This window comes from Cyclopterus lumpus, chromosome 1, assembly GCF_009769545.1.
Source record: "Cyclopterus lumpus isolate fCycLum1 chromosome 1, fCycLum1.pri, whole genome shotgun sequence".
Lineage (NCBI taxonomy): Eukaryota > Metazoa > Chordata > Actinopteri > Perciformes > Cyclopteridae > Cyclopterus > Cyclopterus lumpus.
In genome coordinates, this window is record NC_046966.1 from 13373598 (window position 1) to 13393078 (window position 19481).

At 40.3% G+C, this 19481-nt stretch overlaps 2 protein-coding genes across 3 annotated transcripts; one reads left to right on the forward strand and one right to left on the reverse strand.

Annotated features, from left to right (window-relative positions):
* Positions 1 to 279: 279 nt before the first annotated feature.
* Positions 280 to 10888, reverse strand: vwa11 (von Willebrand factor A domain containing 11). The gene is given in 21 exon segments (XM_034541071.1): positions 280 to 785; positions 1475 to 1634; positions 2049 to 2182; positions 2539 to 2814; positions 3173 to 3181; positions 3761 to 3840; positions 4626 to 4778; positions 4926 to 4980; positions 4982 to 5059; positions 5176 to 5351; positions 5442 to 5496; positions 5499 to 5558; positions 5674 to 5786; positions 6097 to 6266; positions 6389 to 6575; positions 7055 to 7183; positions 7335 to 7428; positions 7642 to 7786; positions 7907 to 8043; positions 9168 to 9357; positions 10783 to 10888. Coding segments are annotated over 20 exon segments (2775 nt in total). The 5' UTR covers positions 9351 to 9357; positions 10783 to 10888; the 3' UTR covers positions 280 to 404.
* Positions 10889 to 14428: 3540 nt separating this feature from the next.
* On the forward strand, positions 14429 to 18958 carry LOC117736043 (prostaglandin D2 receptor 2). Of its 2 annotated transcripts, none has more exons than XM_034541060.1 (2): positions 14429 to 14484; positions 17590 to 18958. In XM_034541060.1, the coding sequence occupies exon 2, from the start codon at positions 17597 to 17599 to the stop codon at positions 18692 to 18694; it is 1098 nt and encodes a 365-aa protein (XP_034396951.1). In that variant the 5' UTR covers positions 14429 to 14484; positions 17590 to 17596; the 3' UTR covers positions 18695 to 18958. The 2 variants fall into 2 exon arrangements, with proteins under 2 accessions (XP_034396951.1, XP_034396945.1); XM_034541054.1 differs by having other exon boundaries at positions 14446 to 14584.
* Positions 18959 to 19481: the final 523 nt, after the last annotated feature.

Here is a 19481-nt window from a genome sequence, read left to right on the forward strand (position 1 = left end):
TATGTATTTAAAATGACCAACATGTTGCAAATGACATGGGTGTTCATCACGCTTGTTTCTCCTAAAGTTACACAAAACACATTTCTGCCACCATTATAGTACAGAATGCAATGTTGATGAATGACATTTTTTTTATTTGAATGGATCATAATTCATTATGTAGAGAAGGTTCATTATCCCATTTCCAATTGAATAATATTTCATGTGTTTTTTTTTATAAATAATTAATCTAGGAAAACATGTACACATCCATCATCTGTTTCCTTTTTAATGCTCACGTTTATTTGAGCAAGATATCTGATTATTAGATAACCATCACCATAATGAAGTTTGTTTAAAATAAATTTGTGGTAAATGATGTATCCAATATCTGATGCAGAGTAAGACAACCTCACTTAAGCCCTTCAAATCCTCGTTACAAAGGCAGATACCAGCAGGCACAACCACAGTGGCAGAGACCCTGTTAAGACAGGAGGGCCTGCAGAACGTACAATGGAGTGGTAGCACTTGCCCACATTTCCAACTTGATCTACAGCTACAAACTCAACAATCTGCGAGCAGCAGGAGGCTGTGTAGTTAGCCTGGATGATGGGATCACTCAGCGAGGTGGTTGTTAAGTTTCCACTGCCCTGGTGCAGTGAAACGGTCTCTATTCCGGTACCATTTCCATCTGTAAGGGTGGCCATAAGCTCCCACTGGAAAAGTTCACACTGAAACACTTCTTGAGGGCAATCATCAGCCAGCACATGCACCACTTCACAAAAGGGCTGAACAAAATCTGTAATCTGAACAGAGAAGAAGAAAAGAAAGTTATTATTTTATTCATGAACGTCAATCAAAATCTGTTGGATAATTGTAAACCTTTTTGAAGAAGTGCATCTGTAAAAGCCATTTTTGTGCAGAGCTTTTTAAACGGAGTGCTGCAGGGAAGAACGTAATTTTGTATGCCAACCAAGAAGGTTTGTTCCCTCAACCATAGCCAATGGGATATTTTCATTGAATTTTAGATTGTTGCCGAAAATTAACTCTGTGGTAATAACAAATTTATGATACTTACACTTCTTGCTCAGAAAGATAATCTTCACAAATGAACAGTACACGATAGTCGCATGGCTTAACGTCACAACCACGAAGGCAGACTAGTGGTCGGTTTGATGACTCATTTAGAAACTTGTTAGCAACCATCTTTTTTATGACCAGATTAAAAATTCCAGAGTTGAGTATTTACTGACATATTTTATAATGGGAGAACAAAACATAAAACAATCTGAAAGGTGTTAACCCTGGACCTTATTGAGGCATCTATCCAAAAATCCATTTCATAAAAACACATTTTCCCACTTGGGAAGAGGGAACCGGAAGGGCAATAATGGCTTACTCGTTTCCGGGTTTTCAGGACTCATTCCTCCAGCACTCTATTCACTAGTTTATTTCACTGTTTCCATATATGTAATCCAACAGGTGCCTGGTTTACCTTGGTAACAACAGAGATTCTCAAAACGACGTAATTGGAGTCAACACCTCCTGACAACTTGGCTTCCAGAGTCAGAGTGACGTCAGTGCCTGATGGTGTGTTGGCAGGTGGCGTGATGGTCAAAGTAGAATTAGTATATTGTCCCGTTGTCAAGGTGAGCCTGTCAAAAGAAGACATAATAATACACTTTGTGATTACAGAGCTTTTACTGTGAATATGATTAAAATATTAAAATGGTAAAGAAAGTGCAAACCCAGCTTACTTTCTAACCGACACACAGTTGACCAGTCACAATGTGAAGTGTGTGTGAATGTCGGATCATTGATTCGGAAGGTTACAGAAATTGTTGGACACAGTGCCCCCTAATGTGAGCAGTTGTAACAGAGCATACTGCTGCCTTAAGCCTGACTGTGACCTTTACTCCAACTAGTGAGTAGGGTTGCACAAAGCTACTCCACTCAGATGTAACTTTGCCCTCAGCCTTAGGTAGCAGGAATGGGTGCTCTAGATTTAAAGCTGTGTCAGTATCAATAAGGATATTTAACAAGAATAGTTGTTAGTTGCTTCTCCTCACCTGGTTGGGTAGGACATGAGGAATTTGTTATCGTTTTTGGCGCTGATGGAGTATTGACCACCAGAGCCCTGGGTCATGACACTGAAGGGGAGATTGAAGTCTTTACCTGGCTCCATATTGCTCTCCACCACAGCCTAAAGGGAAATAGAAGTGAAAGAATAAAATACAAAACAAGTGAAGAAAGGAGGAGATCCCGGGGAAGACACAGAACACGCTGGAGGGATTATATCTCCCAACTGGCCTGGGAACGCCTCGGGATGGATCCCCCAGAATGAGCTAGAAAAATGTTGCGGGTGAGAGGGAAGCCTGGCCGGCTGCCACCACGACCCGACCCCGGATAAGAGGATGAAAATGGATGGAAGGGTGCATGTGAAGAAAAGTGTTATTGTTCTTACATACTACAAAAGTGTGAATATTAATGTGTCTTTAAATAAAACAAAACATACTTGTGTGTGCACACAGGATGTGAACAGGAAGTGAAGAGACCAACCTTGATGTTCACTTTGGAGACAGACATCTGGGTGGTAGACTGTCTCTGAAATTCACTGCCTGACACTTTGTCAGTTCCTTTAAGGATGACCACAAACTCCCCCTCAGGGACATCATCAACAGTCACCAGGAGGTCTCCGTTGCCCATGTCAGTTGTTGTGCTATTTCTAACAGTCTCAGGATCAGACACAGTTACCAGGGCAACAGGCCCTATGGTCATGGAGGACGGACCTTTCCTACCCATTACTGAGAGCATCAGAGTGGCCGGCTGGCCTGAGTTTCCAGAAGAGAGAAGTAAAGAAATAAGGTAGGGACAAAAACAAGAGCAACTTTAATTTTCATGACAAAAAGTGGACATTAGAGGGTTCGGGGAATGGGGGGTGGAATGGATGCCTGATTTGCCCAACATCATCATAATCTTAATTTTATGGGCATTGCCATAGGATAAAAATTCCTGCATTCATTGATTTTGTCATTTAACCATATAAAGTATGGGAGGGTGACCATGTTTTCAAACCACCAAACCGGAACCCATTTAGTGTAGCAAATGTTCATGTGCACATGTATGTGTTTTTACATTGTGGTAGGTAATCATTTAATTTAGGTGAAAACCTATTTGAGTGATTTACAGATATTTGAGGGGACTCGGGACACGCTTCAAACTCGGAAAATCCTACACAAACTGGGGAAATCTGCTCAACCTATAGCAAACTTGTTAGCAAAGGGTTGCTCACATACACACCCAGCAGACACTGAGCAACATTAGCATTTGTTCAGAGTTGTGTTTCTGTACATCTGGCAAATGTGAGTCCAATATCCACTCTGTTTTAGAAAGGACACTACAACTCTAAAAGAGCTGAGAGGAACTACAGTCGGGTGACTATTGTCTCTAAATATTCATTATTTTACAACAAGTAGTCATTGTGATCCTTTGTCAATATGGACATATTAAGTATAGGAGCTTTAAAGATTATCTTTCTGTCTGCCTTACAGAACAAGAAATGTGTCACAATTATTTTTCCCACTATGATGCTATTCTTGAGCTCACACATTGAGCTCAGCACTGGTGAAAAATCAACACATGCTTCATGATTGGAAAAAAGGTATAGAGTCATATTTACATTAAAAGATATACACCCTCTCTACCAAGTATCCTAGAGTTCCTATAGAGACTCTTAATTACACCATTACTGCTTTATGAATGTATTGTACCTGCTTGTGACGCCACTGAGTTGTGCGTAACCCGGATGAGGTCCTCCGAAGCTCTCCACAAAGTCATAGATGAAGGTAATAGTACTCTGGCTTGAAACACAAGCACAGACTTACAGTAAATAAAGATTAAAAAATTAAATAAATGATGTTCGACCAACTACTGTGTAAAAAAAAAAAAATCTTTTGACATTAGAAGCTGAATTAATTTAGGTGGTTTTCGTGGATCAAAATTGAGTGGAAATAAATATGAAATATGCTACTAATTAGAATTGTTTTATTACAATCAGTGTCAGTGTGAATATGGGAGATTACCTTAATTAATGTTATTTGCTTTCTTGCTAAATGTTAGATGAGAAGATCAATACTTTCATGTCTGTATATGAAATATGAAGCTAATATCCGATTAGCTTAGCACAGAGACTGGAAAGAGGGGAAACAGTTAGTTCAACTCTGTCCAAATGTAACAAAAGCTTGTTTGTTTCAACTTTGTTCAAAGTAAAGGGTAAAATAAACAATTAGTTGTTTTACTGGAGCTGACGAGCAGGACTATTTTTAGGCAGCGAGCAGTAACTTCCTTTGCTGGTCGTCCTGCAAACTCAGGCTTACTAATGTGGAACAGAGCCAGACTAGCTGTTTACAGAATTTCCAGTCTTTTTGCTAAGCTAAGCTAACCAGCTGTTTGTTGTAGCCTCATATTTACCAGATAGACATGAGAGTGGTAGTGAACGTCTCATCCAGCTCTTGGCAAGAAAGCAAATAAGTACATATCTCGTAATGTTACACTATTCATTTAATCTACAAATTAAGTGTAATAAGACACAATTTCAACAGCATATCTGTACAGAAAGAGCATGTATAATGAACCGAGTATCTGACCTGTGACTTTAAGTGTGTATGGTTGTTTGGAAATGATGTCAATCTGCCAGCTCCCTGTATTTTTGTTAACGTGGAGAAGAATTCTCCACAGGTTTCCCACTGTGTTTATAGTCCCCAGTTTACCGCTGGCTTCGTTGTGCTTCTGGCTCACACCTGTAAATTGATGGCATGCATTCGTCATTCATAAAGATGTATCGCAATCATAGTCTCAGCCAGAAAGAAAAGGAAACCCAATGAGTGTCAAGCACGTACATTGTCTTAAACCGCTGCAAAACACTGCAAATCGGAATGGTTTGTCACCTGCAGGGTTGGTCAGCGTGAAAGTAATGGATTGTCCTGTGATGTAGATGGTGATTATTTTTCAGAGATTCATCCAACATGAAGGGGAAAGTCTCCTTCTGCCCAGGGTTCCTTGCTCGCTGAAGAACTGTCACCTGAGGGAGATTGTGGAAAAAAGAAGAGCCTGATGATTTCCCACTTTTGTAACACCCACTGAAGGCTACATGCTTCAGATAGTACAGAATATACTATTAGAACTGCACCGTTTTACCAGAGCTGAAGTAGAGGTGTCAAGGATGACGTCTGTGGCCTGAGGCAACTGACTCTTTGAAACCTGGATGGCCTGGCCTCCAGAGGCCAAAGCCAGGTCTTTGTAGTCCTCAAAGGAGCTAGCACGGAGGTCACGACGGCGCCTCCTACTGGGCCCGGTCATAAAGAATGACACCTATGGAAATCATTAAATATGGAGATTACACCCCCAGCCTTTAAAGTAAAAGTCACTTTAGGGGCATCTTTGAGTGTCAGTCAGTATTTACCGTTGACTGGTGCTCCTGATGAGAGCAACAATAGTGTCCTTGAGATCAATGTCTTTTGGCTATAGCATCAGTTGAAAACATAGATGTGGGAGGAGGCAGGAGCACCGGTGAGAGCCAACTGGAGAAATGAAACGATGAAACTTGTCAGTCCTTTCTGCATCACCTCAGTCATTAAGGGGTTGATGACACATATCTGGAACAACAGCCACCGTAGTCAGTAAAGATTATAGTACCTGAAGTCCTGACAGGCACATCTCAGGGGTATCACCACCTCCAGTTGCTGTGAGCTTAGAGATTTCTCTTTTCATTTTATCGGGGTCTGGTGTCCTGATCATAGGTCCAAAATCTACATATGAAGCATAGAAAATGGATAAGTGCCAAGACTAACCTATGACTCAAAGTATCTTTGACTAAATATATCTATTTTAAAATCACTTTTCATCCTACAGAACCACTGTTAGTCTATATAGATTTACAGTTTTCACCAGAGTTTTTCAACACTTTACATAAGATCATACTCTATAGTTTGTAACTAGTGTTACAACTATATGGCCAAGCATATCACATGCTTAAAATTGTGATGGCATTATGTAACCACCAAGGATCTAAGACAACTAATGATTTATAGATTATCAGTAAAGTAGAAGAGTTCCTACTGGGGTCATTGAAGGGCACCAGAATGTACTCGGATGGCTCGTCCTGCGTTCCTTTTTTACTGTCAATTATTTCGTAAACAACCTCCCTGGCCTCCTTGATATCATCTGACATACTGCCAGTAGTGTCAATAACAAAGCACACGACGGATGAGCGAGCAATCCCCATCATTCTGTGAGAAAGTGGAGAATTAAAAAGGTCAACCCCCCTCAGTCTGGATGGTAAAATCATTAAATCAAGATTAGAGATTCCAGACCAATCATTCAAGATATCTTTTACACCTCACTGTCATACCTCAGAAAGTCGTTGTCCCCAGCAGCTAAACGGATGTCCTCCAGCAGCTGGAGGCTGGCGGCTGTGGCTGCATTCACGGCAGAGTTGTGGAGAGCAACGTTTTCTGAGCGGCGCTCATCTTTGCTGATGCCTCCACGAGGTTCTGCTGCGCTCGTCAGGTCAGCTGCTCCTCCATGGCTACATTTTCCTGACAAAGCGCAGAAGGCACAGGCGGTTGAACTGGGATATGGTTCAAATTGATATGTGTACTTGCTATGTATTCAAGTGGGCTGAATTACCTGGCAGAATTTAATCTTTTTTTTTGTTTGTACTCCAGGTAAATAATTGTTTTATGAGTGTTGCGTCTGGATTTTATTACGTCATTGAAACCCAAATACAATCGGGGGCATCTTGAATGTCATGTAAGGCTGTAAAGGAGGGAACAGCTATCCTGGCTCTGTCCGACCAGAAATCATAACCAGTTAGAAGATCCTAGAAGTTTAGTCTTTTGGAAGTAAATATTATTTTTATATATATTTATATAATATTATTAATTTATATATATTTACATTATTTACATATTTTACTATCTGTTGTATTTTATTTCCTCCTCGAGGGGAATTAAAATGTGATGCTCACTGGTAACAATATTTGAATATGGTTTGGAGACATGTTTGTCACTGATACCTTTGGGCTTGGCAGCTGAGAAGATTCCCATGTAGCCTGATGTGAGTTTCTTTTCTTTCAGAATGTTGGGCAGGATGGAATTGGGGCACTTTCCACTGGCACAGTCACTGCAGGTGGCAGTGTTGACATCTACACAAACAAAATGTACACAAGATCCACAATTAGTAATTGTTTGGAGTTTAATATGCAAGATTATGGATATAGTCTACTTCATGACATGTTACCCAGCACAGAAATATGTGCATAGTTATGTGTATGACACACACACACACACACACACCTGCCAGGTTTTCCAGAGGAAGGTCTGGGCGTATGAGGTTAATGTATGGCTCGGTGTATCCCAGCTCCACCCAGTTACTGTGGCTGTAGAAGTCCTGACAGTGAATGGAAAGACACACATCAACACATTGATACATAGACATGGATAGAGTTAGAATTTCTCTATTCAGTCTCCTTCCTCGCTCATTTTGCCTTCTCTAACCGTATCATTCTTTCATCCAATATATATGTCTGTCTATTACTTAATTTCCTCCTCACCTTGCCCTTTAACCTATATATACCCAGCAGTTTCGTTATACCCCTCTTACCTGTAGTGTATGAAGGATTCTGCCCAGTGTTTCCCTGGCAGCCTGGAAGTTCTCCTTGCGAATGTTAGCCTTAATGGCTACGATACCCTCTATGATTAGGCTACGTCCTTCCAGAAAGGCCTCTGAGTTGAAGTGGTGTGGAGCACTAAAACAGTTTTTCACAAGTAATAACTGTGAGCAAATATTCTTTTAAATTTTAAAGCGCTCAAAATCCCATATTGCATCGCTCTGTAATAACGTTGCTTTGTTTTGATCTTTCCCCAACCTGTTGACAAAGTCGCGGTCTACCAGTCCGTTCTGGGTGTAGATCTCTTGAAGAGCAGAGTGAAACTTGGCACCAGACACTTCTCCTGTTGCTGTGGGACCTAGACATGCCTGGACCAGCTCCTCAGGAGACGAACCCTGCAGCCAGAGGTCAAGATCAAATAAGATAATCCTTTGTAGTCCCGCAGCGGGGAGATTTATGGATTTACAGCAGCAGAAAGTAAAGTGGAACAAGAGAAACCAAATCCAAACAATTATTATAGATAAGCAACTAAGCAATAAAAAAACAGTACAGCCTCCACAATAACTGAAATATTAGATATAATACCTATTATTGCACAGTGCATTTATATTGCACAAGTGTTTTTGTGGTCTACTGGGAGCTCAGATGGTTGTGCAGCCTGACAGCAGCAGGAAGGAAGGACCTGCGGTACGGTGGCTGAAGGAGCTGTACAGAGCTGCCAGAGTGTCCTACATGGTGTGGGAGGTGTTTTTTCAATCATAGATTAGAGCTTAAATCAAAGTCTAGTAGTATGTAGCTCCAGATTATAGACATTTTTGTCACAAACAAATCTTAGGACTCTATTTTCTTGCAAGTGCAAAGCTAGCACTCAGGCAAGGTGAGTGAAGGAAATAGGGTCATTGTGTAGGATTTGTCGCCATCCAGCAATGAGGTTGCAGATTGCAACCAACTAAAACGTCTCCCTTGTGACAGTAAGCGTGTAGAACTACTAGAGGCCAATGCAAAACTGCAAATGGATTTATCTAGAGCCAGTGTTTGGTTTGTCTGTTATGGGCTGCTTTAGAAACATGGCGGTCTTACATAGTACACTTCGATGTAGATATAAGAAGTTAATAAGATTGGAAGATTCACCTGCTGGAGACAATTCATTTCTCTACCAAATTGCATGGCAAGTCATCAGATAGTTGTTGAAATATTTCAGGACCAAAGTGGCAGACCAACAGTCCAGCAGACCACCATTACCATTGAGCACACCACTAGTGTGGCCAAAATATCAGCCGATCACTATTGTTCTACGTAAAGTAACTCCAAAATGCAACTTCCCTCACTCTCAGCTTCAATATTGTTTAAATGCAAAATGCAGACTGATGTTTTGTCACTGAAAAAACATTAAAGGGCACAGTAGAGTGATATGTATTTCAACATACATGTGTTGACATGAGGTTGAACGTGAGTATGTTTGCGCGTTGTGTGTGACTTTGTTTGTGTCGTCTTGCATGTTTGTTATCTTCCATCCTACCGTGGGTTTGAACTCATAACCAGCGGCTTCAGCCACAGCCTGACATGTCTGTGTCACTTTTTGCAAAAGAGCCTTTCCTGTAATGCTGACATGAGTGGCCGCCCCACCCCCGATGGGGACAAAGGCCAGTATGGGCCCTGATATGACCAAAGTCAGCAGAGCAATGAACAGCACTGAAGTCATGATGAATCTACAGGAAGGGAGAAAATTATTAGATATCAGCTATCAGGCTGGTTAAATGATTCATGCAATAAAAAGTATTGTTAATTCAAGTGATTCAACTGCTTTGTGTTCCGACTTTGGATGTTTATACTGACAAATGCTGCTGAAAGATATATTATGAGACACGTTAGAATTGGATAGTTGACATTAACCTCTGTAGAACAAAACAAAATGTTTTTTCTTTCCTTCAATTATGACTATTTTAGACCAAAACAAGTATAACTCAGACACAAAATGTATTATTTAATAGTTTGGGCCCCAAAAGAAGAAGAAGAAGAAGAAGAAGAAGAAGAAGAAGAAGAAGAAGAAGAAGAAGAAGAAGAAGAATTACTTGAATGAAACTTGTGTTTAGTCAAAGTCCACACAGTGGTACATGCCCGGGGAGAATTGAATTTGCATAAATTGCCCAAGTCCATTCTTGAACAACGGTGCATTTGGGCTCTAAATATGTTGGGCCCTCTGCAGTCTACTCAGTGGTGGGATTAAATAGTTTTACACTGTAATTTGTTTGTTCCATATTTTGTCCATCTGATAACCCGATATTATCCTTATATTTATATTGTGATGTCTTAAGAATAGCTGTTAATATTAACACACCTGTTAATATTCCATACTTTTACAGGCATTTGTGTGTATTTAATACAGAAACAGGAACGTATTCCTTTTTAAATCCGTATTTTTTTTATACTAAGCTTCCAATGAATTTGACCAATAACTGGTGATTCCTCTTACTAAGATATCTTTTTTTCTTTCTGCCCTTTCAATTGTCAGTCCGTTGTACAGCGTTTTGTTCTCCATGTACAAAACACACCTTTTTTTACAAACCCTTTCATACAAAATAACATATATTTGTGAAGAGGACTTTATGCAACCTAAAAGCATAACAAATACATGATAAATACAAGATAAATACAGAGCAGTCCTCTCGGCCATCCTGTAGTGGCTGAGAGCGGAACAAGGCTGTTGTGGATCAAACTTTTTTGGCGGATGACCCCAAACTTTTGAACGGCAGTGTATGTATAAATTATGAATTGTATAACATCTCATATTAAAATATAACATATAACATACAGTATATATATAAAAAAAGTAAATCGTAGTTTACAACAATGCAATGGACTACAAGTTAATTTAATAGAAAAACTATGGGAAAAACATTATTATTTCCCTACAAAAGAAATAGACAATATGATAATGGTGTTGCTTATTCTATACTTAGATTTATTTATTTGTAATCGTTTTATCATTTTGAAAAAATGTTCATATAAATAAATTATTGAAATTATTTCATTTCAAAATGTTTTAAAAACTTCAAAATATCTTTAGCAATGTGGAAAAACTGTCAACCTTGTCAATTAAATGAACACAATTGAACTTTAAAATACAATCATACCGTGATGTCCCTCAGCTGTGATGACTCCAATGACTCTCCCACCACTCCTCTATATAGCTGAATATATATACAGTACTTTGTATATGATCGAGGGTGGAGACTTGACCATGTAAGTCTCTCTCTGTGCGTGCGTGCGTGCGTGCGTGCGTGCGTGCGTGCGTGCGTGCGTGCGATCTTACTTGTCACGTCTTTATCAGTCATACAGAGCTGTGATATGATTTTACTGCCAGTGTTTCAAAAAGACCTGGATGTCATCATCTTAAAATCACACATTGTGGTCACACCTCAAGGACCCACGGTAGGCCTACTGTAACTGAGTGCAGTGACACACACAAGTAATTCTGAATAAAAATGAATCTCCAAGATTATCACACGGGGTGAAGGTTCAAACAAAGATGGGGCAAGTTTAGAAATTACATCATACATTCTTACAACCTCTTAAGTTGAATGTGGAGGAAAGGAGGGTTGACTTTGAGAAACAAAGTATTTACTCGCTTTCAAGAAGTCTCTTAAAAATAAGATTAAATCCACAAAATGTAAAATGAATGAGCTCTAGCGCAAGTTCAGACAGGAAGACCATACCCCTCAGCCTGCCATTTGTTCCTCACATTCCTGCCAATCATTCCTCACACATGCTCACTCATTGTTTACTTGCCATCATTGTTCCGCGCCGTCAATCATGACACCAGCTGCGCAGATCAGCTGATCCCCTCTATCCAATAGCACACAGAAACAATGACACGGCTAGCCAATCATCTTGGTGCTGTCTCGTTTAAATATGACTGTTTCTCTACCTTCAGTGCTTTCATGCTGCTGTTACGCACCCCTCCCCCGCCCCATCTCCGCCCAGTCTCCACGGATCCATCAGCTTCATCAACTCATCATTCCATCAGCTCATCACCACCAGGTCTGGACTCCACGGGGGGATCTATCTCGTTGCTGATCGGGCAGTCGGCCTCAATTGCAAATCTCCTCGCAGAGTCCAAGGCAAAGACCGCTGAGACTTCATCATTTCATATCATCTGTTAACAATAAACATGCATCCTTTCTTTATCTAACTGGTCTCTCCCTGATTGAAATACATTTTGTACACCACTTTACTGTCATTCTTAAAACACCATTTGTTGAGACTTTCAGCCTGGGCTCATCTCTCTCTCAGTCCAAGTTTTACTGCGGCAACCTCAAAGGTGTAGTTCTTTAGAACATTCCTGGAAGATGCAGATAGTGCCCTACCTTAAAGATCCTTTGACATAGAAACCAGGTGTCGAGCTGAACCTCATCCTGTATCTTCCTAGATCCATAGGTCCAAAGTGCACAGAAGGTGGAAGAAGCGAGGGTGTATATTTTCAACATACGTGAGTATGTTTGCGCGTTGTGTGTGACTTTGTTTGTGTCGTCTTGCATGTTTGTTATCTTCCATCCTACCGTGGGTTTGAACTCATAACCAGCGGCTTCAGCCACAGCCTGACATGTCTGTGTCACTTTTTGCAAAAGAGCCTTTCCTGTAATGCTGACATGAGTGGCCGCCCCACCCCCGATGGGGACAAAGGCCAGTATGGGGCCCTGATATGACCAAAGTCAGCAGGGCAATGAACAGCACTGAAGTCATGATGAATCTACAGGAAGGGAGACAATTATTAGATATCAGCTATCAGGCTGGTTAAATTAATTTGTAGTGGGCCTGGTCTGTGCTCAGCTGCAGGTGAGAGATCTGTGGGGGTGTTTCAGGGGAACAGTGCCAGGGGTAATTAGCACAGCTGTAACCTGTTGCTAATTAGCCCTCATTCCTTTAAGTAGTAGCAGGCCGGTGAGATACACAACGAGGACAGGGAGAGGAACACCGGTCCACGAGAGTTGGTGTGATTCATGCACACTGGGAGGAGCTGGGCGGCAGCTTTTGATGTATTAGAAGACACGTTTGAATCAAATAATTGAAATCTACTTCTGTACGACAAAGAGAAAGGACAATGCTCTGGAACAGAGTCATAGAAGAGATTTTTTTATGTATTCATACTCTAAATTGATACTCTACGTAAAGGTGATGGCGAGTGAAAACGCATAACAAGCAACGGAAGCTGATGTTTAGGAACTTTGTCTTTGGCATCCTTTCAGATATCCAGGTGTTTTTCACAGAAAATAAGAATTTCTAGCAGCCCAAGTTATTCAATGTACTGAACTGAACATGGCATGCATAGCTCATAGGCAAAGGACACACTTTTAGTACACACTTGAAGAATGTGCTGATGCCGCCACTCTTTGTCCTATATTTTCTATTCACACAGATTTTCGTGATTTTGCAAATAGTGAGCGGAAAGCTAGCTGCGAAAGCAAAAATAAAAATTAACCAAATAGCATTTCTAATGCTGCAATAAGTCCGATCAGAAATAAATAACATCCTGTCATCAGTCATTTTTAATGTGCGTGCACCTCTGTTTGGTGATAGCGGATGACTTAATTTTCAATTCAAGTCAATAATGTGTGTAACACAATTTTTTCCATTCAATGAAAATGTAGTTATGGTTTCATGAACTGATCACAACAACCATAGTATTGATTTACATATTTTTTCACACATCTTTGATCTCCTCTGGAGAAGCTCACCATACAGGCATATGGAGAGTGAAAGGTGGTTTGAGGTGTGTTCAGAAATGTTTGTAATCACTGAAGAAAACACAGTGTTGTCCTTTTCACTCTTTACTCTGACTGATACTGTGAGCTTCCAAATAGGTCTGAATGTTGTAGTTGAAAGGATTAGGAGTGTTGTGTTAATGTAACATATGTCAGTTTGAAGTCACACTTGTTTTCCATTTCAGAACAAGTGCAGACAAGTACATGTAAAATGTGTGTTAATATCAGATAAAGAATATGTAGGGACAATTGTGTGTGTGTGTGTTTGTGTTTGTGTGTGCGTGTGTAAATGACGGTGTGTTTATTGTGGATGGTGGACATCCTCATGAGGATACTTTTCAAACTTGTTAAACATTCTTTTTCTGTATGGTGAAATGTTGTATTGGATGAGCTGCATGTTTGTGTTGGTGGAAATAGATAAATGTTTCTTGCAGATGTGGGTCCATAAGTCGTCACTGGAGATGATCTGTAGGTCTTGTTCACATTTTTTTGAAGGGAGGGATATTGTTAGGTTGGACGTGGAGATTATTTTATAGATTTGGGATAGTAGTTATTTTTTTAAATATTGATGTTGAAGAGGTCTGATGTTAGTGGAGGAAGATCTGAGTTAAATGATTTAATATAGATTTTTTGTCTGGATAGAGGATTTCATCTGAATATTCTCACCAATGCTGTCCGTAGATTATTCATACTTGTATGTTGACGTACTATATCATCATGGAAACAACAGCCCAGAATGAAGTGTCAGGGGAACTAGTTCATACAGGTATAGCAGACGATGACATATCACATATATCATATGTTGGTCTCTGTTACTACTGTCTCCTTCTTGTATGCAAATTCCCAACGCCTCTCTTTTGCCTCTGAATTAAAATGTCAGGCAATTGCTTGCATATTAACACTATATCCTTCACTCATCAGATATCTTGTCAGTTTAAAGGGCGGAGCAAGGGGAGTTATACATGTGTGTGTGTGCGTGTGTGTGTGTGTGTGTGTGTGTATGTGTGTACATTGGTGTCTTCATAACAGGAGAGTTGTAGAGTTACAGAACTGGAGGGCTGACCATCTGTGACAGTAAGAAAAAGGAATTTTAAATGAAATATTTAATTCTCTCTTTCCTAACACGTGTTGCAGACCTACTTTTTTCCATGCTGCTCTAATACTCCCACAGCAGGTATGTTTCTTCAATTACATTTAATTCACATTTCAGATTAATATCATGTAATTAAACACAGAGTTATTTTACCCAATCATATGTGGTGCATATTTACTGCAAGCAGGGTTGGTGATTTCTTTTTTATCATACAGCTCTACAATTTTTATGTCGAAAAAGTAGATTCTGACACAAGTTATGTCTCTTCTCTACTTCTATCACGCTGTACCGGTACAGCAGTAATCCGGGGATATATCTAACATTAGGAATTCACAATAAAATTGTTTGTGGGATTGACTGACTACAATATAATTTAATTGTTTGATTTGTATATACACTCTGTGGCCAGTTTATCACCAGATCTATAGCCTAATAAAAGAGCCATACATAATATAATAATCCCTACCTTTATTAAGATTATACTGTTTAGATTTTTTGTTGAAACTGATAGAACTGTAATGGTGACAAGCCACCTGGTCCTTTTTCTCTTTTTTAAAAAAATCAATAAATGTGTGCTCTTTTTTTAAGGAGAAATGTATCTTTCAGAATCTTGCAAGTATGTGTCATTAGTATATGGTATAGATGCTTAAAACAGTGTGTAATAACACAAGTATAGAAACAGATTTGAATTTTCGTCATGTTTCTTTTTATAAACAATTTTAAATGAACTTGAAATTGAACCGATTTTACATCTTCTCAAACGGTTGTTTTTGCCTGGAGCTTTCAGTGTCCATGTTAAAGGCTGTTATATTGGTCCATGTCCAGACTTTTTAGAGATTTCCTTAGTTTCCTGAAGCAGTTCCTGTCCAGTGGAAGACAGAACCCAACCTTGCACTCCTCACACATCCAAGGAGTGTTTTTATGGCAGAGAATACACTGTTTCCTCCCCAGGCTGGCCTTCTGTCTGTTGTTTTTCCAGTGTCCTTCTTTTGTTTTTGGGGACAGGAAAGTGGCCTTTAGTGGGGGGTTATGTGGGCCATTGAGAATGAAACAATACTAATACTATTAATACACCAAAGTATTATCTACAAAGAAATTGCCACTAAAAGGCCACTCAAAGACTCTCCCCTGCTGCTCCCCTGCTTTCCTGCTTTCCTGCTCTGCTCACATCCACTTCTCCCCCAGAGGCCATCTCGCCACTGTTTTTTTTACCATTACCGTAACATACCCCATATCAATGGAAAACTCTGCATCTTAGCGTTCCGAAATCCGTTGGCAGAATAAGTGTAAAAGGTCAATTATGCACGTCACTGTCTGGCGCCGGCTCCACACTAGAGAGGTGTTGATTCATCTTGATGTATTTTATGGTGCTGTTGCATTATTGCTTCATACTGAGATGTGTTTCTAATATGTTGTCCACCAGAGTAAATATTAGCTAGGTGTGTCAAAGTTAATCATTGATATTAAATGCCAAAAGCAACCAAACAGCAGAGCAGCTTATAAGGAGTACAGTGTCAAACACAACTAGAGATGTGACGCCAACTGCAATTTTAATATCAACTACATTAAAGCGCACAGCTGTAAAAAAATAGATTGACAACTCACCACGCAGTTAAATCAGCACCATGAGCCATGAATGGGACGGCAGTCACGTCAGCATTGTGTCATGGACACATTTAGTCATGTCTGTATTCATGTTCAGACAAGATGGCGCGTTTATCTCATCTACACAGTCAGTATGAAGAGATGTGACTAAGTATGGGACCATGGCTGGATGTAATGGCAACACTTAAATCGTTTGATTCTACTAGATGTTCCACATGTCAGCTACTTCTTGTTACTCCAAAGTGTACCTCATATAACTGGAAGGAGTTACTAAACTATAAACTCTTTTGACACAACCATAACATCTGAAATTATAAATGGACAACAGAGAAGAACTCTGACTGAGAGCAGTGTAAATCTAAATAGCTGAAATTCCAAATCAGGTCACAGAATGTAACACTAGGAGAGAGCAGTAGGGTTTAGTTCACTTCCTTTACATTACATTTATTAGATTGAGGTTGAAGAACAGCACCTGAACCAATAAGCTGTGACTACATGTATTACTTTAAGTTAACTTATTTGTCCAGGTAGTTTTATTGGTTATCTCTATAAAAAAGAGACTGGTGGATTGGTGAGCCAGTATCTCTTTGGATTCTCAAGCATTCTCTGACAGTATTGCTTAACTAAGCAAGCGTACCCAAGAGCTGGTATGTGGTTAGAACACAGGAACAGGATTAGACATGTTGTTGGAATCAAAGGGACTGGGTAGCGTAAATGTTTTTTCTCAATTGGGTTACTAGAGAATGAGGAAGAGAAAAGGAAAAAGGATACACCCGTATAGTATTGTGTTTTTAGTGTATTGTACAAATGCTCAACTGTTTTTCAATCAGGGAGAGACCAGTTAGATAAAGAAAGGATCCATGTTATTGTTAACAGATGATATGAAACTCTGCGAGGAGATTTGCAATTGAGGGCCCAATTATGTTAATGTCATGTCACTTGAAAGGCTGTAGCACAGGATGTAAATATATGGTACATGAAATATCCTGTCTTTCTTGCTGTTGTTATTAAAGACAATTAAAAGTTAACGGAAGGAGACTGTTGCACCAAATATGAGTCCCATCAGAGCACAGTAGCCTTCTGCTGATAACAATATAACTGTTGTTATTACTGTCAGATTCATCCCTGGATTCATGTCAGTCATGTTGTTGATTTAATTTTTTACAATTATCAACTTACGGATTTATTAATTTTCATCTGCAGTAAAATAGATTTGTAATTCATCAATTTATATTAACAAACGAGACGATTATACGGTGCTCATTTCATTAAGTCACTGTCTATTGTTCATATCATTGCCATCATCAACACCATCACTGTTCTGGTCAATCTTTTCCACAGTAGATAACCATGAAGCTACACATAACGTGTTTAGCTTTCAAACAAGAACAAGCATGCACCAGAACCTCCTAACTCTGACTGATTTTAATCAGCTCTCTATAAGCTAATTGTCACAGTTGTTTTAATTTATTTATTTTCAGAGCACCAATGTCAAACACGACTCCCACCTCAGATGCCTCAGGGGGACAGCTGATCTGTCCCCTGCTACAGATGATGAAGGAGCACAGACTCAACAACAACACCCAGGCCAACTTGGTGGTGGTTTGCATCCATGGTCTGGTCTCCTGCCTGGGAATTTTGGAGAACGCCCTCATCCTATGGGTGGTGGGCTTCTGCCTGCGGCGTCACACAGTAGCCTCTGTCTGGGTGCTCAACTTGGCCACGTCGGACTTCCTGGCAACTCTGACACTGCCCTTCTTCACCTTTTACCTTTCGTCCTCACATAGCTGGGAGCTTGGCAGCCTACTTTGCAAAACACAGGCTTCCATCTTCTTCTTGAACATGTATGTGTCAGCCTTCCTGCTGGCAGCCATTTCAGTGGACCGCTGCCTTTTGGCAGCCAAGCCAGTGTGGAGCCAGAATCATCGCTCAGTAGCAGGAGCATGGAAGGTGTGTGCATTGGGATGGCTGTGGGCAGTCATCAATACACTACCTTATTTCCTGTTCCGCTCAGTGACTGAAAAACAGGATGGGAGGAAACTGTGCTATCATAATTTTGCCTTGTATACATCATCTCTGGAGAGAGACTGCAAAGTGAGGCAGGCAGCAACAGCCATCTCCAAGTTGCTGCTTGCGTTCCTGTTTCCCCTGGTGGTCATTGCAGGGAGCTACATCCAAATTGTTCTCAGCCTGAGGAGCAGGACCAGAAGGAGGAAGCAGAGTGCCAGCAAGCTCACAGATGCACGGATTGCGTCCAGCAAAGATGGGGCATCAGGGACTACAAATACCCATAAAACCACAAAAAACACTAATATCTTTCTCAAGTCTCGGGCCTCAGATCCATCTTCATCCCTGACACCTACTGCCTTGTCCCCCACTTCCCCTAATCAGACCAATCACAGTCACCTTTCCCAGAGCTTCACCAAGATGGTGACATTTGTGATTGCAGCATTTGTTCTGTGCTGGGCCCCCTATCACATCTTCTGCGTGATTGAAGTGACAGCCCAGTATTGGCCCAAAAATCTCGACCTGGTGGAGGTGGGGCTGCCCTTGGCCACAACAAAGCTAAGATGCTTTATTTGGTAATTCATGTTTGATTCAGTGGAATCATGTAAGATATGTCTTCATGTCGGCTACAGGTTGGCCTAATTTCAATGGACGCTCTCTGACCGAACATATCAAAGCTTTGGTCACAAAAAATGTGAATCATGTGAAGCATGTGAAACAGGAATTAGTAATGTAATAGTATGTTTATCCTGGCTAGGAGCTGGCTCTAGGAACAGCAATGTCGATCTGTTGCTTTGTCCATGTTGGTCCAAAAAAAGTATCTCAATTATTGGATAGATTGACATTAAATTGTTACAGACATTCATTTGTGGTACCCAGTGGATGAATCTTATTGACTTTGGTGATCCCCTAACATTTCCTCAACATTTGTGTTTTTTATTGAAATACCTTAATATTGGATGGATTGCAGTGACATGTAAGTTCCCCAGAGGATGATTTGTAGCTTTGTTGATGAACATGGGAAGACTGTGGGTCAGTGGTTAGAAGGTCCGTCTTTCAATCAGATTTGGCGGTTCGATTCCCCGGCTCTGCTAGCCCTAGTCGATGTGTCCTTGAGCAAAACACTTAACCCTGAATGGCTGCCCGTAGCTGTTCTATGGTGTATGATTGTAAGTCACTTTGGATAAAAGTGTCAGCGTAATGTAATGACCTGACTTTGTATCTAGTACCATCGAGAGGTTAGTGATGCCTTAACATGTAATTAAGTACTGACAATCTTTTCCCCCTTCAGGATGATTTGTAATAACTGATTGAACCCTTAACTTTCTATCAAGTGCCTTATCAGGTCTAAATTATTATTTCTCAA

Bases quoted from the DNA above. Each gene is read 5' to 3' on its own strand.
- LOC117736043 (XM_034541060.1), top strand. From the start codon at position 17,597: ATGTCAAACACGACTCCCACCTCAGATGCCTCAGGGGGACAGCTGATC.